This window comes from Penicillium soppii, assembly GCF_028829465.1.
Source record: "Penicillium soppii strain IBT 18220 chromosome Unknown utg000006l, whole genome shotgun sequence".
Taxonomy (NCBI): Eukaryota; Fungi; Ascomycota; class Eurotiomycetes; order Eurotiales; family Aspergillaceae; genus Penicillium; species Penicillium soppii.
In genome coordinates, this window is record NW_026643236.1 from 168669 (window position 1) to 183782 (window position 15114).

The window sequence follows — 15114 nt, forward strand, 5'->3', positions numbered from 1 at the left end:
TGCACTCCACAGATATGAGGTATCAGGGGGGTGAAAAAAGGACGAAATCAAAAGGCTAATAACAACAATAATAATCTGACAACCCCTACTCAGAGTACTAAAGTCAAACATCTCATCGTCATGATCTTCCTAAAAATAAAGCAAATCGGAACTTACAAGGATCTTGGAGGCGGATCAAGACGATCATCGAGTTGACAGCTCACACGCACAGAACTCGAACTATTAACCCAAAATCCGAGGCTAGCGATCACAACCGACACAGTTAATATAGATTAATGTACTCCGTATTAATGCAATCAATGCCCTGAATCAATTCAAAAACTCTAATGACAGCCAGAAACTACCGAGAAACCTAGAAATCCAGGGTATAATTACCAGACTATCACTATTTATCATATTAGCTCGTTATACATCGCTAAACTGTGTAGGTGAGACCTTCGTGATTCAGATGTGATTCAAATAATACAATATATACTTAAATAGAAATACATATGTAGTTAGGTCATGTATAGTTGTGGATCGTAGTGAATCGTATAGGGAGGTATATACTTAAATTTGTACCATAGGATCAATATTGCAGCCGAAGCTTCTATCATTGCCTTGCCTTGATTCACGCACATGTACATATATATATATCGGTATACATTGAAATTTCTGCAAGCTACCCGCTATACTGTTCACCATATTCTCCGAATAAACGCTCTTCTTCACATCTTATCTGACTTCTTCCAAGGTTTGCTGTTCCCCAAAATTAGAGATCGGGAGAGACACATCCATTCTGACGTTTCCTGGTCATATCGTATCCACTTTCGAGTGAGAAGCGAATACGAAATCCTTGGGCATCAAACAGGTTTGAGGCTTTTTTAGTCTTTGTCTCGGTGTTCATCCGATAAATATGTATAACATTCCCAAGTGTCCGCTACTAATCCATTTAGTGGGATCTAGAAGCCATAGAAACTTCTCCAATATGCTACAATATATGTATAGTATACTCCCTACATGGCCCAGAACGATGGGCCGTTGATAAAAAACCTAGCTAAAACTTAGCTTAGCGCTCTCTATCATCACTTGTCCAAATCCCAGGCAACTCCCAGGGAAAAAAAACAAGGTCCGATATGCTACCTATGTAGGTAACTATCGGTTTATCCAAATCAAATGCGTATGTAGTAGATATTTAAAACAAAACCAAAATGTACCTCGCTGGCGCCTTGTAATGCTGGAATGAAATTTTGATCGGCTTGGAATCATGACGAGTCAGGGTTATGCCTCGAAAACAAATTTCTTTCTTTCATGGGTGGCCATCAGATCTCTGGGGGTCAATCAATATGGAAAGGTTTGACCAGGCCAAAAGGAGGGGAACCCGAATGTGGGGAGGGGGGGGGGGGGGTCGCAGATCAGGATTGGCAAACGCTCACTTGCGCTTCGCCTTGGGTCGGATAAATGGGTCCGTTTCCTTCTTTTTGCGCATAATCGGTGGTCGAGGTTTGTGGGGACCTTGGTTTGAAGCCTAGATCGATGTGATATGAATATGGGTGATTGATCAGAAAGTTAGGAGAATTAATGCTTACATCTGCTCTTGGTCCCATCGGCGGACCCGTCGGCGGGTTATTCTCGGTCGGATAGGCCGGACCATCGCGAGAAGGTTTAATGAGATCCTGCTGAGTCGTCAGTTTTGATGATCACAGGAGGCCTTTTTTGACTGAGTGCATTGCAAAAACTTACTGCTGGTGGGCCGTCCGCCGGTGAGCCTTGAGAAGCATTGGAAACTGCATTGCCGTGCTGGGGTTTATTAGTGTTCTGTAGCTTGGTTAGTGTATATGTAGAATGTGAGCAAACCGGCGCAAGACTTACTCCCTCCCGGAGCACCCCTTGGGCCCTTCGGCGCATGGATTGGGGGACCATGGGCTTTGGGACCAGCTGCAACACGAGAAGGACCAGATAGACCTGGATGTCCAGAGAGACCCGGATGACCACCAACGCGACTTCGTGGGCCTTTTGGCGCATTTACCGGGGCATTCGATTGTCCGGTTCGAGGACGCTGTGCTTGCGACCCCTCAGAGGCAGAATCACCTCTTTTTCTTTTCGCAGCAGGACCAACAGGCTTCGCGGAGGAATATGAGCTCGTGGCTTGAACTACCGGGACCTTCGGGTTGTGTAGTGCCATCTGACGTTCTCGTTGGCGATCAGCAAAGGCATCTTGACGCTGCTTGAGATTATATTCATCTCTCTCAACGCGAGACTTTTGAAATTTGGAAAGGGATTTCGGTGCTGTGCAGCTGGGAGCTGTATGTCCACACTGGCCGCATTCAAGGCAGCGTTCCGCACGACAGGCATTCTTGCTATGGCCAGGCTTGCCACAGCGGAAACAGTTCCCACGAGCATCTAGCTTAGCATCGTCATTGTCGCAATTATGAGTGAAGTGATCGGCACTCCCACAAATGCCGCACATCTTGGTCTGATCTAGGCCCTTGGCTCCCCCAGATGGTCCTCCAGGTCGCGGCATCGGTGGTGTTCCTCGCCCAGAGGCAGAGACAGAGGCAGACCGTGAGTCAAGACCAATAGAGGCAGTCGACGAAGGTCGAGAAATAGACGGCGCAGAAGGTTCCTGGTCGGGGCTTTCCTTGCCGGGAGTTTCAGAGCTTTCTTCGGCATCAAGGTCGATCATCTCAACCTCTTTGTAGCCAGTGAACTGCGGCTTCTCCAAGATTTTCAGAATATTGCCCTCTGTGTAGACGTTTCTTTCGCGCGCATTGGTGATCAGCTTGTTCCAGAACTCACCCTGAACCAGAGACCGCGAGTTACCTAAAACCCAGAGTGATGACTTGGCACGGGTGAGACCGACGTTCATACGTCGAATGTCAGCCAAGAAACCGATGCCTTTGTTGGATGCTCGCACACAAGAGAAGATAATGACCTCGCTTTCCCGACCCTGGTAAGCATCCGTTGTGTTGAATTCAACTTTGTTGAGAATGTCTTCGCCGTATCGATGAGAAAAGTGATTCTTGAGCTCCCTTAATTGCCCCTTGTAAGGCGTGATGATGCCAATCTTGCCCGCAAAATTGTAATCTTTGACATCAGTGATCAAGCGATCATAAAGTTGCAAGGCCACTTGCAGCTCAGCGTAGTTGATCAACGAGTGACCCTTGGTGGGGGCCGAATGCATACCCTGAACATCGAAGAATCGATATGGGCTGAGAAGGTCGCTTTGGTGCCAAGGACGCTGGCGAAGTTTAGCCATGTCGGGGCCATCTTGCAATTTGCCATCGTAGAACGTCACACTGGGGAAGCTACTGATGGCTGGATGCATACGGTATTGTGTATCAAGCAGGTGCACATCCTGGGGATGATTCTGTTGCATGCGGACGAACAAACTCTGTTCGTATTGGAACTTCGAGGCCACCTTCGACAGGACAGTTGGAGGCAATTGTTTAGGATCACCGACAAGAACACACTTGGAACAGCCATACTTGAGCGGGATTAGAGCGCTGAGTTCAATACACTGCGCTGCCTCATCAATGATGACAGTCTCGAATTCAACATTCATCGACTGGAAGATTTCATGTCCGGAACCACTCAAAGTAGTACAGATGACGTGGGAATCGTTGATGATGTCTTCTTGAATTCGCCGCTTGCGCATATCAGCATTGCGGGCGAACGTGTGGTTTTGATCACGAGCCTTATCGATAGACGTGCTCAGCTGAGACCGCTTTTTCTTCATCAGCTCAAATTCACGCTCGAGCTCTTCCGGGGGAGGGAGCCCTTTAGCTCTGGCCTCGTCGAGACGCCCGCGGAGCTCCTTAAAGAATGTATCGGTTTGCTTGTGCTCCTCGTAAAGCTTTTTCATATCAACATTGTCTCCCTTGCTGGTGTCCTGATTCAGACGAGCAGTGACCATCACGTCGAGGGTGACGTCCAACACCTTGGTGTTAATTGCATCGCTTCTTCCCAAACGGAGGACGGAGACTTTTTCCTGCTGGCCACTGCTTGTTTTCACGCCGTCCTTCAAACGCATGACGAGTTCGTCGACAGCGGCATTACTGGGCGCACACAGCAAAAGCTTCTTGGACATGGTGTTTCTCGCTGCAGGCCCGCTGCCAATACTCACAGCCTGTTTGCCAAGAACATTGCCTAAGAGGCTTCCTACAAGTGCGATGATGGTCTTGGTCTTTCCCGAACCGGGAGGACCCTGGATGAGAGTGAATGCATCATTGTCAACAGCAGACTTGATAGCCTTTGCCTGTGCGCGGTTTATGGTGTAATTGTCCATGATGGGCTGCAATCTTGCATCTGAATAGGTGAGAAGAGGCGAAGGCTTGGCCATGACAATCTCCTCGCACAGATCATAGTACTGCAACGCCATCAATGCACCGTATTCACGCTCCACAGGGGTCAAAGAAGTGATCTTGGCACCCCACGCCTCGGTGCCAGGTCCGAAAGAAGAGAGGAACTTGCTATGCCCTGGATTCACCCGATAAGTGACCTCCAGCTTCGCATTCTTCCGGTTGACGCCACAAACACGTGCAAGGACATGAGGTGCGCTTGGATCATTTGTTAGATTGGACGTGTTGGAGAACAAGACTAGATCACCTTCACCCATGCTGAAGTCCTTTGGGGGAATACCGAGGGGCTGAGTACTGAACTCGATCCACGAATCAACAGCCAACCGCGTCATCACTTTGACTTCGAAGGGCCGGAAAGAAGCTTCTTCCTTTGCTGCCTGGAACCCCTGCCATGCCTCAAGAATTAACAGAGGCTCAAATGTACTCTGATAATCACCAGGTGTACGGAACGTGTTCGAGACCAGGGAATAATCGGTACGGCCTGAACTAGGTGGAGTGTCGCCGGTTGCGAAAAATTCCCATGAGAGGATCGAATGGTGAAGAGAACTCAGATCTGGAGCCAGGCGAGCTCGCATGTCCCTGATAGATCGAGCCCGCTTAGTCTTTTTGATCGGCTGCTGTTGAAGGGATTGCTTCTTGCTTAGCTCGTAAGCTGCAACGGCATCGGGTTTCTTTGGTTTGGCGCCAAACAATTCCTGGTCCAACTCATCCTCACTTTCAGAATCTGATTCAGAACCAGAAGACACCATCATACTATCGGCAGGGGTAGTGTGATCTTTGCCCTTGATACCAATACCCTTCAGACCCGAGCCCTGCTCCGCAGTTAGTTCCCCAACGCCACGAGCAGGCATGCTCCTCTTGAGCCTGGCGAGCTCCATCTGATCACGCTTCTTTTTCGCCTCCTTTTCACGTTCACGCTTTTCTCGGAAGGACATAACTTGAGTGGCGTCATCTTTGGGACGGGGAGGGACGATGCGATTGGGAATGGCAGGACGCGACTTGAGACCGGACAACAATTGCATCTTCGCGGTCTTCTCGGCCTTTCTCTTGGCCTCGGTGGCGAGGCGTGCTTTGTTGAATTCAACAGATGATGAAAGCTCAAGAAGTGTTTGATCGGTCAAGTCATCATCGTACTCATCGTCACTCGTGATGCGGGGGGAGGGGCTCGAGATATCAGAGGGTTTGGCGAAAGATGTGATGGAAGACTGCTTTTTGAGAGCTGCAGTAGAAGCAGTAACCACGGGCTTTTTGTAGTACGCCTCCAATGAACGAACTAACTCTGCCTTCTCGCGTTGGGTCAGAATTGTTTTGATCGTAGCATTGACAGCAACCCCCTCTATGAAGCTTAATGCGTCTGGCTTCACAGTGGTCACATCCATCCCACCCAGCCTGCGCAGAAGTTTTGACACCAGACCTACAAGTGTCGTTGCCAGGAACTCATCCTTTAACCTGAGCCATTTTACCATAGCACTCATTGTGGCAGTTGGCGATTTGAGGAAATTCTCGGATGCAGATGTCTGCCCCGGATCCGCGTTTGCTACAGCTCCCAAGAAGACGCCATATTGATCGAAGAGAAAGTCGGCGAATTGAATCGTATCCCGACAAAACTCGAGCATGACAGACTTATCATTACCACGTAGATGCCATGCCTCGGTCTCATCAAATATAGTGGTGAGTGCCGACCACAGATACTCCCAGAGTTTCTGCAGCGACACGACCTCTCGACGATCCGCAAGATTACGAGTCCGAAGAATGCCCGTCTGGTTGTCACACAAGATCTCTACGATGTCTGTACCGGTGTACAGCATTCTTGGGGCCGGAGCGAACGTCTTCATAGTCGAGATCCGGCGGAACGACCAGCTCAAACCGTACACCGTGGTGGTGAAGGATGATTGCAGCAGATGGGAGATGGCATCTCGTCGAGCAGACTGACCAGTAGCATTCTTGATTAAATCAACCGCAGCGGTGTAAGTATCCAAATCAGCGGCAAACAGTGCAGAAATCACTGCACTGCTAGTGTCTTGGCTTTGGAACAGCTTGTCCAGATGGTCGGATGGGAAATCCACGAGACGCTCGATGATTCGACAAGACAGATTGGTGAGATGTTCGTAGATCATATTAAAATGTGTCTTCTCCGGGTTGTTTTCACCCTTCGTGGTAAACTTCTCCAATCCAACGAGAGGCAGTATTCCCAGCAGCGCCGAGCCCGACAGCGGCAAGTTGTCTTGGTTGAGATTCTTGATAACGGCGTCCCAGATAAGGGCAGAGTAGGTAGATACTCCATGTGAAAGGGTGTTGTGCTTGAGAATGACCTCGTAATCCGTTTTCAGCGACTGACACTCCAGTGCCAAAGTGTTGCGTACGACATCCATGCACAAAGTGAGAATCTCCTGTTGACGGCTTTGCTCAACAGCAAATGTAGGAGGGTTGATGATCGTGCCGATAGTATCACTAACCACTCCCATCGTTTCCGCTAGTACGACACGAGTGACCGATCCTCGGGAAGACTCATTTTCCGTGAAACGGCGCAAGGTTTGGAGGAGGCTGGTCAATCCGATATGGAAACAGTGATATCGAGTGAGATTGGGATACTGAGGATCCTGAAGCCGACCAAGTAATTGCAGTGTCAAAAATCGACATGCAGACGGCTGGTGAGCACCTTTCAGAGAGCTGAGGAAAGGGTGTATCCATGACAGCATGTCTTTCAATGAAGACTTTTCGAAAGGCTCACCCTCAGTAATTTCCATGAGATATGAATTGAACTGTGTGTTATAGAAGGTATGTTCCATGATTGCTTGGGGAGAAATGGTTTGCATAGCATCCCAAAAGTCAGCTGGTGCTTTCTCGAGGAAAAGTTGTATGGTATTTAAAAGGAACCGTAAGCCAGGTGATGGAATGGCGAGATGATCGACGGAGAGACGGCAAGCGTCTATTTCAAGACCTCGAAGTTGATGTGTGATTTGTTCTTTGTCCAGTTTTCGGACGACAAGTTGCATGCCTCTCCACAGTCGCTGAATGACGGGTATCTGAGGTGGTTGCTGTGAGGCAGTTTGCAAAGCTAGGCGAAGGCCGTCTCGAACAGCCCATTCAAATTCAGTGGTGGTGGGAGACCGAGTGTATCGTGTCCACGAGTGAATAGCCCAGAAGCTTCGGAGCTGATTGGAATCAAACAGGAATCGAGTGACCGCGGGAATGTAGTCGGAGACTTTGAGACTACGCTTCGTTTGGATGAGTTTGAACGGTTCATCAAAATGTTCCTGCAAAAGGCTCTCATTGCGCAGCATTGCCTCACAGCTGAGAGTCTCGAAGATGGATAACAACGCAGCTCTGTCCAAAACATCCAACCCAATTTTTTGCGGCGGCGTCTGTCTCAGCTGCTCTGTGGCTGTCTTTAGGTTGCGTGTGATTCTTTTGATGTCCCACTCGTCGATTCTCTGAGCAAACGCCTCGATGTCGTCCTCCTGGTAGTTCTCCTCTTTCAGCAGGTCCATGAGCCAGATCTTGCCAGTGTAGTAATGCTTGATACACAGATCGCATTTCTCCAGCGAACCGTCGAGTTGGCCCAGCACCCAGTTTTGAAGATCTTCAACTCCATCTTTGCTGAATGCCAGGATACGCATTGACGAGAGAAATTTCTCTCTGCGGGACTGACCTTCAGCCACACTATCCTTGATTGTTTTCCCGGATTCGTCCAGTTGGTCTAAATCTTCATATCTGCCGTAGTCATCGTCGTTTTGTCGAGGGCAGAGAAGGTGAGTTCCTTCAGGGAGTGCCTTGAGCTCTCTGTACAACACGTACGCCGGTCAGTTTCAACTCGTCATCAAATTCTGTTGTAGACTCACCCAATCGCATTGATGAACTCCATGATGAGAGTTGTCTCGAATAATGGAAACAGTGGGATCTAAATGACAGACTGCACGGTCTTTCCTTCATCCCAAAGCCAGAACAGCTAGAACATCGTTCTGCCCCGTCGAAAGGTGAAATCGATCTCAGGTCAATTCCGGGAGTCCCGATTCGCAAGGATGATACGTTGAATGATCAGCAAGGTGAGCGAACGAAGTAGGGGACAATGCAAACGGAGAACGATAATGTGGATAGGGCGAGGAGTGACGGCACAATTGAGTGCCAATATTTGTGACGGGGGTGTCGTTCGACAACGTTTGGACTGATGCTACCGGCGAGTGTCAGGAGCTAATACCTGAGCTTCGAGAATTAGGAGTGTATTTGCGTAGAGCTTAAGCTCATGGAGAAAGATGGCTAACAACAAAAAAATCCCCAAGAGCAAACGCGGGATGCCGAACTGCCGGGCGGTAAGAGTTCAACGCGTACGGAGTAGACGCGCCCTATTTTACCCAAATGGGAAATCACTTAAGAGTCAATATGTTACTTATGATGATTGATGAGATTTTTGGTCCGCTTAGGTGGAAGATACCTTCAAATTACAGGTGTTATAGGTATACCAGATCTGGAAGCTACACTACGAACTACAGAATTTACAGAAAGATGGGAATATTGAATAACCGCATTAAGTACTTTCCTCGCTGAGGGCATTGAATAGAATACATGAATGTCATCCTCCTATGCTATCTTGTTCCTTTTAACAGAACAAGCAGCACAAAAAGGAAAATAAGCCAAGAGATCATGCAACGAGAATATAACATCACAGATGGAAACGAGACAACGGGAAACCTTCAAATGCGGGTGTCATGCACTTTTGCAGAGACAGAAACGCTTTTGTACAAGGAAAGGATAGACCTGATGGGCCCCGGTATGGAACAAAACAAAACAGCAAGGAGAAAATGTCGGAGGCAGTGGGTAAAAAGTGAATGGTGAGTGGGATGGGGGTTTTTAAAAAAAAGAAGATGCGCTAAACCTCCGACCGAGTAATGGAGTAAACCAAACGCCTGCTTTCTATCAGGGAATATAAAAAAGCTCTCAAAAAAGAAAACACCACAGCATATTGCTCATCAGTATAAAGATGGCAAGGGGAAATCACAAACAACAGATCAGAAGAACCGATGGGAGTAACGTCATCAGTGACGGGTCGTCAAGGTCAATGCAACGCAAGATGCGCTCCTCTATATCATGTTATGTACAGGAGGATCGTCGGGAGTTCGGAACGGATCTTCTTTTTGACGGTGCGGAGTCTGCGACGACTCGACTCGAGAGAGCATAGCAGCGGAGGTAAAGTCGTTGCTCTGCTCGAAGCTGGGTCGACTCCGCTCGAACCGATCGAACGAATGCCGTGTCCGGTCATGGGAGCGTCGAACGTAGTCCACGGATTGTGGTCGCGGATATTGGTCAATGCTAGCACTGTAGTTGGTTCCATTGCTACCGTTCTGGCTGCGGGGGTTGTGGGTATTCGCAGTTGGGGCCATGGACGGTGCGTAGAAGGGCCGCTCCTCATCAGGAACGGGGATATCCTGCTTCATGGCGGGCTGAACTGGCTTCGCGATTTCGGAAGAGGTGGCCGATCCATCGCTAGGAGGTGCTGCTTTCACGCCGCCATCTTTGCCCTCCTTGGGGGGCAGAGGGGGATCTTCGATTGCATCCAGGTACTTGAACTTGCCTTGAGTTACTTGTTCACGGATGATATCGACATCAAGCGGGAAGAACACCTTTTGGATAGCGTTGTAGGTGAACCGAGGCAGCAAGCAGACCATGACGGTTAACAAAAGCACGACCCAGTAACTCAAAGATCCATACACTTCTGCAGCGCCATGGAAAAATTGTCCAGATGAAGTAAAAGACGTATAAATACCGGTCCATAAGAAGATCAGCAGACTACTGATGGCATTAATCAGACCAGTAAACCAGTCCCATCGGTAGGTGTTCATCATGATGTAAAGATTGCTGGCAATCACGGCACACGACGCAACAAGAATACCAATACGGGCTCGGTCATTGATGTTCCTGCCAGTTTCATTGACGAAGTTTGCTGGCGCGTATAGGAGATAAGGCATGAAGAAACAAATGATCGACTGATACATGCCATCGGACATGTACAACCTGCACAAGTTAGCATCTCGTAACGACTAGCAATAAAGGGCAAATTTGCTTACCAGAACTTGAGTTGCGACCACTCCTTGCGCTCGATACCTCTCATGTACAATTGGGGGACGGCCAGAGACACCTTGTCATCAACGTCCTGGTCGAAGATACCCATAAAGATCACAGGCAAGGAAGTGAAGGCAAGGTTGACCAGGACAATGTAGGTGTAATCAAAGAGATAGGAGCAATCAAAGTCGTTGTAGATACAGTACCAGAAGAGAGCAAACGTCCACACAAGATTCTAGAACGAGTTAGTAAGAATGGTTGTGATATCCAACACAAACACCACGTACCTTGTAGAAGAAGTTGGCTGTGCACTCTCCGAGACGACGGTAGGACCATCTTCCATGCACCAAAAGAAGGCGCTGGAGGTACCGGAATTGACCAATGGCATAATCCGAAGACATGACAGCTTGTCTACCTTCCTCGCCAGCAATACCAACACCCACATCTGCCTCTTGAATCATGGCCACATCGTTGGCACCGTCGCCAATGGAAAGAGCCATGATATTTAAGCCATTCTTGACCATGTTGACGACAGCGGCTTTCTGTGCAGGGCTGACACGGCAGCAAAGAACGGCTTTGCACTGCTTGCAAAGCAGTAGGAACTTTTGCTTCAAATCATCGTGAAGCATCAACTTGAGGGTTTCACCGTCCACAACCACAGCATGCGTGGCCTCAGGTGGCGAATGATCATTGCGAGCTGCAATAAGTTCCTCGTCGGAACCAGTCAAACCGAAAGTGTGCAGATGCTTGTCAAGTTCATCAGAGGCCTGCTGATGTTCAGTTTCGGGGATGTTGAGCACAATCAACTCCATGTTGTTGTTGAGAAGGTTGCAAGAGAAGCCGATATTTATGGCAGTCTCAACCTTGTCACCAGTGAGAACCCAAAGCTTGATACCAGCATCCGCAAGGAGTTGGATTGTATCCGGCACGCCATCTTGAAGTCGATCCTCAATAGCAGTTCCGCCAATGAGCATAAGTTCCTGCTCAATCTCGCTGGAAACCTTTTCAAGCTTTTCCTCGCGATCTGTGATAGCGGCGGCCGCGACATCGTGATCCTTGACCCAAGATTGGTATTCCTGCTCGCTAAGCAGTCGATAGGCAACACACAAAGTCCGGAGTCCTTCTCTGGCAAATTCTTCCAGGTGCTCAGCGGTCTTTCGGCGAAGCTCCTGCTGTTTGCCTCGGGCCAGACGGGAATAAATGATACTATCGGCACCCTTGCAGAAGAGACGGATGGTGCCGTCAGGCATTCTAATAATTGCACTCATTCGCTTTCTGGAGGAGTTAAACTCGAGAGTATTCAAAACGGTATACGTTCGTTCTTCGCCCATCACGTTCAGAAGCAGGTCATCACCAGCTCGGCCGAGAACAGTAAATCCACAGTCTCGAGCAGTGCTAACCAGCGCAGCCTCATCGGGGGATTGCGCCTTGAACTCGATTTGAGGGGGGGTCACCCGGGGTATGCTCGGTAATAACGGTATGACACAGCGCAAGAGCCAGCATGAAGTCCTCGTTCAAGTGCTTCTGCTTGTCTCCAGATTGCCCCCCGATGTCAGCCACGAAGTTGGGTGCAACAAAAGTTAGCTGATCGTCGTGCAAATAAGGATTATCGTGGATACCGCGCAACAGGCCCAGCATGAGCTGCGCGTCGGCGGCGATTTGTTTTCGAGCCTCGGCGGCTTCTGCATCGGCATCGGCTCCTTCACGACGCCTCATACCAATCTGGGCTTCCGTGTAGGCCTCTCCGTATGCTACGCCATTGACTGTACATTTCTTAAATTCCATGACGTTTTGGGTCAAGGTGCCAGTCTTGTCAGAGAAAATGTACTCCACCTGGCCAACATCATCCGAAATGTTCCAGGATTTGGGAACACAGTAGATCCCGAGCTTTTCGTAGTACATGTACAGGTCACTGTGAATGAACACCGCTTGGATAGTCCGAACAATCTCAAGGGAGATGTAAAGCGAAATGGGGACCAAGTTCTGGAACAAGATGACGGCAGTCCAAAAAGTGACAATACCAGTAACAGGCGGCGTGCCTCCGTATGACTTGAGGTCGAAGTAATCGAGAGATTTGTCTGGTGTGGCCCAAGCAATTCCGTTCACGATACCCGCAACAAGGCACATGAGGAACAGAATGAAGAAATTATAAATAACATTCCAATTGAGATCCTTGGCCATACGAGGACGTTTGGCTGGAGTGGCGCCGGAATTGAGCATAATTTTGCTTTCTCCACCCGTGAATAGAACGACACCAAGGACCCACTCAGTACTCTTCAGATTGCAACCACGGAGCAAGATATTGTTGATGGAGATTGGCTCCACCATCTCCTTCCGTGGGGCCTCCGGAAAGCGCGGGTCACGCTGGTCCCAGCGAACAGCACCATTGTAGGCATACAAATTAGCATGAGGTGCCTCGCTTTCGATGACAAACTCGGCCTTTTCGCAATCCCTGGCATGTCGTACTTGGCGGCCGCAATGAAGAGCCTGGCGAACCTTGAGGTTGGTCTCTCCATCCAGACCCTTCGTTTCGACATAACAGGCGCCGTCCGGGTCCGAAGTGGAAAGAATGACAATGTCGGCCGGGATCGGGTCTTCGTTGTACAACCGGACAAAATCACCAACTTGCAAGCTTTTCCAGGTCTCTCGTTTGAATCGAGCCTTTCCAGGTGTCTGTTTCGCGCTGTCCAAGATGGTTCCATGTTTCTTATCTGGCGCAGGTTCCATGATGCTCTCGCGAGTGGCGCTGTTTGGTGACAAAAACTTGTTCTCTTGGGTGCTCATCATCGGCCAATCTTCGCGAGCTTCGGGTTGGGGCGATGGAACATCGGTCATCGGGATCGCGACATCTTCGGGGGCCATGGAGTTACGCTGCGTATAGATCGAGGCTCGGGGGTCCGCGGTACTCAAAAATGAGTCGCGCCTCTGCCCTTCCTCGTCCACTCCACTCCCCTTGTTCTTCTTGAACTGAGCGGCCATCCACTTGTACGAGGAGATGGTGCCTCGTGTACAAGCTTTTTTGATCCGGCGCCATAAATCAATGTTATCCTCGGTCGAGTTGACGTTATTCCATTCGATAAGTCGGTAAACGGGGGAATTGTTGACTTGGTTGTCGGACACCGTCCGTCCCCAATCTTCAATCGCATCTTTTATGGCGGTCACGACAATAATGACGATCAACGGAACTGCATTAAGACCGGGGTTGTTGGCACCGAAGATCGGGAAGAACTAAAGTATCATCAGCGGGTTGCTAATTTGACTTATATCAAGATGAGTCCTCTATCAATGCGTACATTAAGAATAATGACGAACAAGAAATAGATGTTCGCGATGTTGTGAAATTGCAGCCAGATGTTGTAAGGAACGAACGTGAGGGCTGTGTACTTGGCGGTTCGGATTTTGTTTCTGGGATAAGTAATCTTCAAATGACCTTCCTCGTCTCTCTCGGATTCGGGGATCGGGATACTGAAGTACACCCTCCGGTTTGGTCCTCCTTCCGGGTTCTCATCTCCATTAGTCGATCCATTGTTAGTCGAGACACTGGTATTGTTCGATTTTCGTTTTTCGTCTCTCGTATCCGATCGTTTGTGAAAGCGGTCGATGATCGAGACACGCTTTTTGATGCCTCCAGCTCCAGGAGCTCGCGTGGTGGCCCATCTTTGTCGTTTCGTAGGTTTGGAGACGTTGCTAGGGACCTCCCGGACATCGCCACTTTGGTCGTTGTCCTCCCCATTGTCCTCAGGAAATTGCACGGAAGCCATCTAGGCTGCTAGCGCACCCCAGTAGGGCATAAAATTCGACGAAAACCTTGGTTATTGGTAGCGGACGAGCATCCGGTGTGCAGGAACAGGATTCGATGGCGACGGGCGCAAAGGGCGGGTGTTTGGATGTATTCACAGTGTGCGACAGCGAGAAAAGCGCAGGTTCATAAGCTGCAACCGTAATTTCCGATCAATGCAACCGATTTTGAAGCGCGAGAGAATTAACGTTGTATGGGCTCCAATTAATCCAGGGTAGATGGGAAGACAGGGTTTCGGCGGCCGACGGATGTGAATTTGCAAAGCAAAGGGCGAGTTAAAGGGCGCACCCACGCGGGGCCATGAAAATTAGATTAACAGAGATAGGGGAATGAGAGCGTAAGAAGTTCCTCTCGAGGGGTGAAGATGTTTAGAAAGAGAGATGTGAGAGTAGGCCAGCTTACTGAAGTTCCGTAATGCAGTAACAGCGTTACCGCGCTTACCTTACATATTGCTTTGTCATGGTCGCCCGGCCCCCGAGGACCCGACTTGGCGGGAGATTTTTTTACACGCGTCAACATTAGATAGGTATTTTACATGGGAGATTGTATTGCTATGCTATACACATCGCATATATTTAGATACATATTTATATATATATTACATATATATGTATCTTGATTATATTTCAAACTTCCTATCTAGATACCTACACATGTACATATGTAGGTAATATGCTGAACTCAACAAAAATGTAACTAAATAGTCGTTAGGGCTGATTACATCTCGGAGTCAAGGCAAAATACACGTAAAGTCCGGTAATATAACATCCAGCCCCGTTCCGGCTTTTCCAGCCCTCTAACTAAATTTCTGACAGTGGCAACTAGATATCCGAGACTTCGGCATTTAGAGTCCAGGGACATTCGGAACCTTTTTCATTCTTCTAGAATTTGAATGCTAAGGACATCAATACTCTGTAT

General features: G+C 48.9%; 2 protein-coding genes across 2 annotated transcripts; both read right to left on the reverse strand.

The window, feature by feature from the left end:
* Window positions 1-1411: 1411 nt before the first annotated feature.
* N7529_007423 (putative tRNA-splicing endonuclease) lies at window positions 1412-8205 on the reverse strand (the record flags this gene model as incomplete). Its single annotated transcript, XM_057242950.1, has 6 exons — window positions 1412-1507; window positions 1569-1655; window positions 1723-1797; window positions 1852-1944; window positions 2009-8123; window positions 8183-8205. 6 exons carry the CDS (start codon window positions 8203-8205, stop codon window positions 1412-1414), a joined length of 6489 nt encoding a protein of 2162 aa, XP_057094488.1.
* A 1213-nt stretch (window positions 8206-9418) lies between these two features.
* Window positions 9419-14158, reverse strand: N7529_007424 (uncharacterized protein; the record flags this gene model as incomplete). Its single annotated transcript, XM_057242951.1, has 5 exons — window positions 9419-10349; window positions 10403-10632; window positions 10685-11824; window positions 11874-13625; window positions 13691-14158. 5 exons carry the CDS (start codon window positions 14156-14158, stop codon window positions 9419-9421), a joined length of 4521 nt encoding a protein of 1506 aa, XP_057094489.1.
* Window positions 14159-15114: the final 956 nt, after the last annotated feature.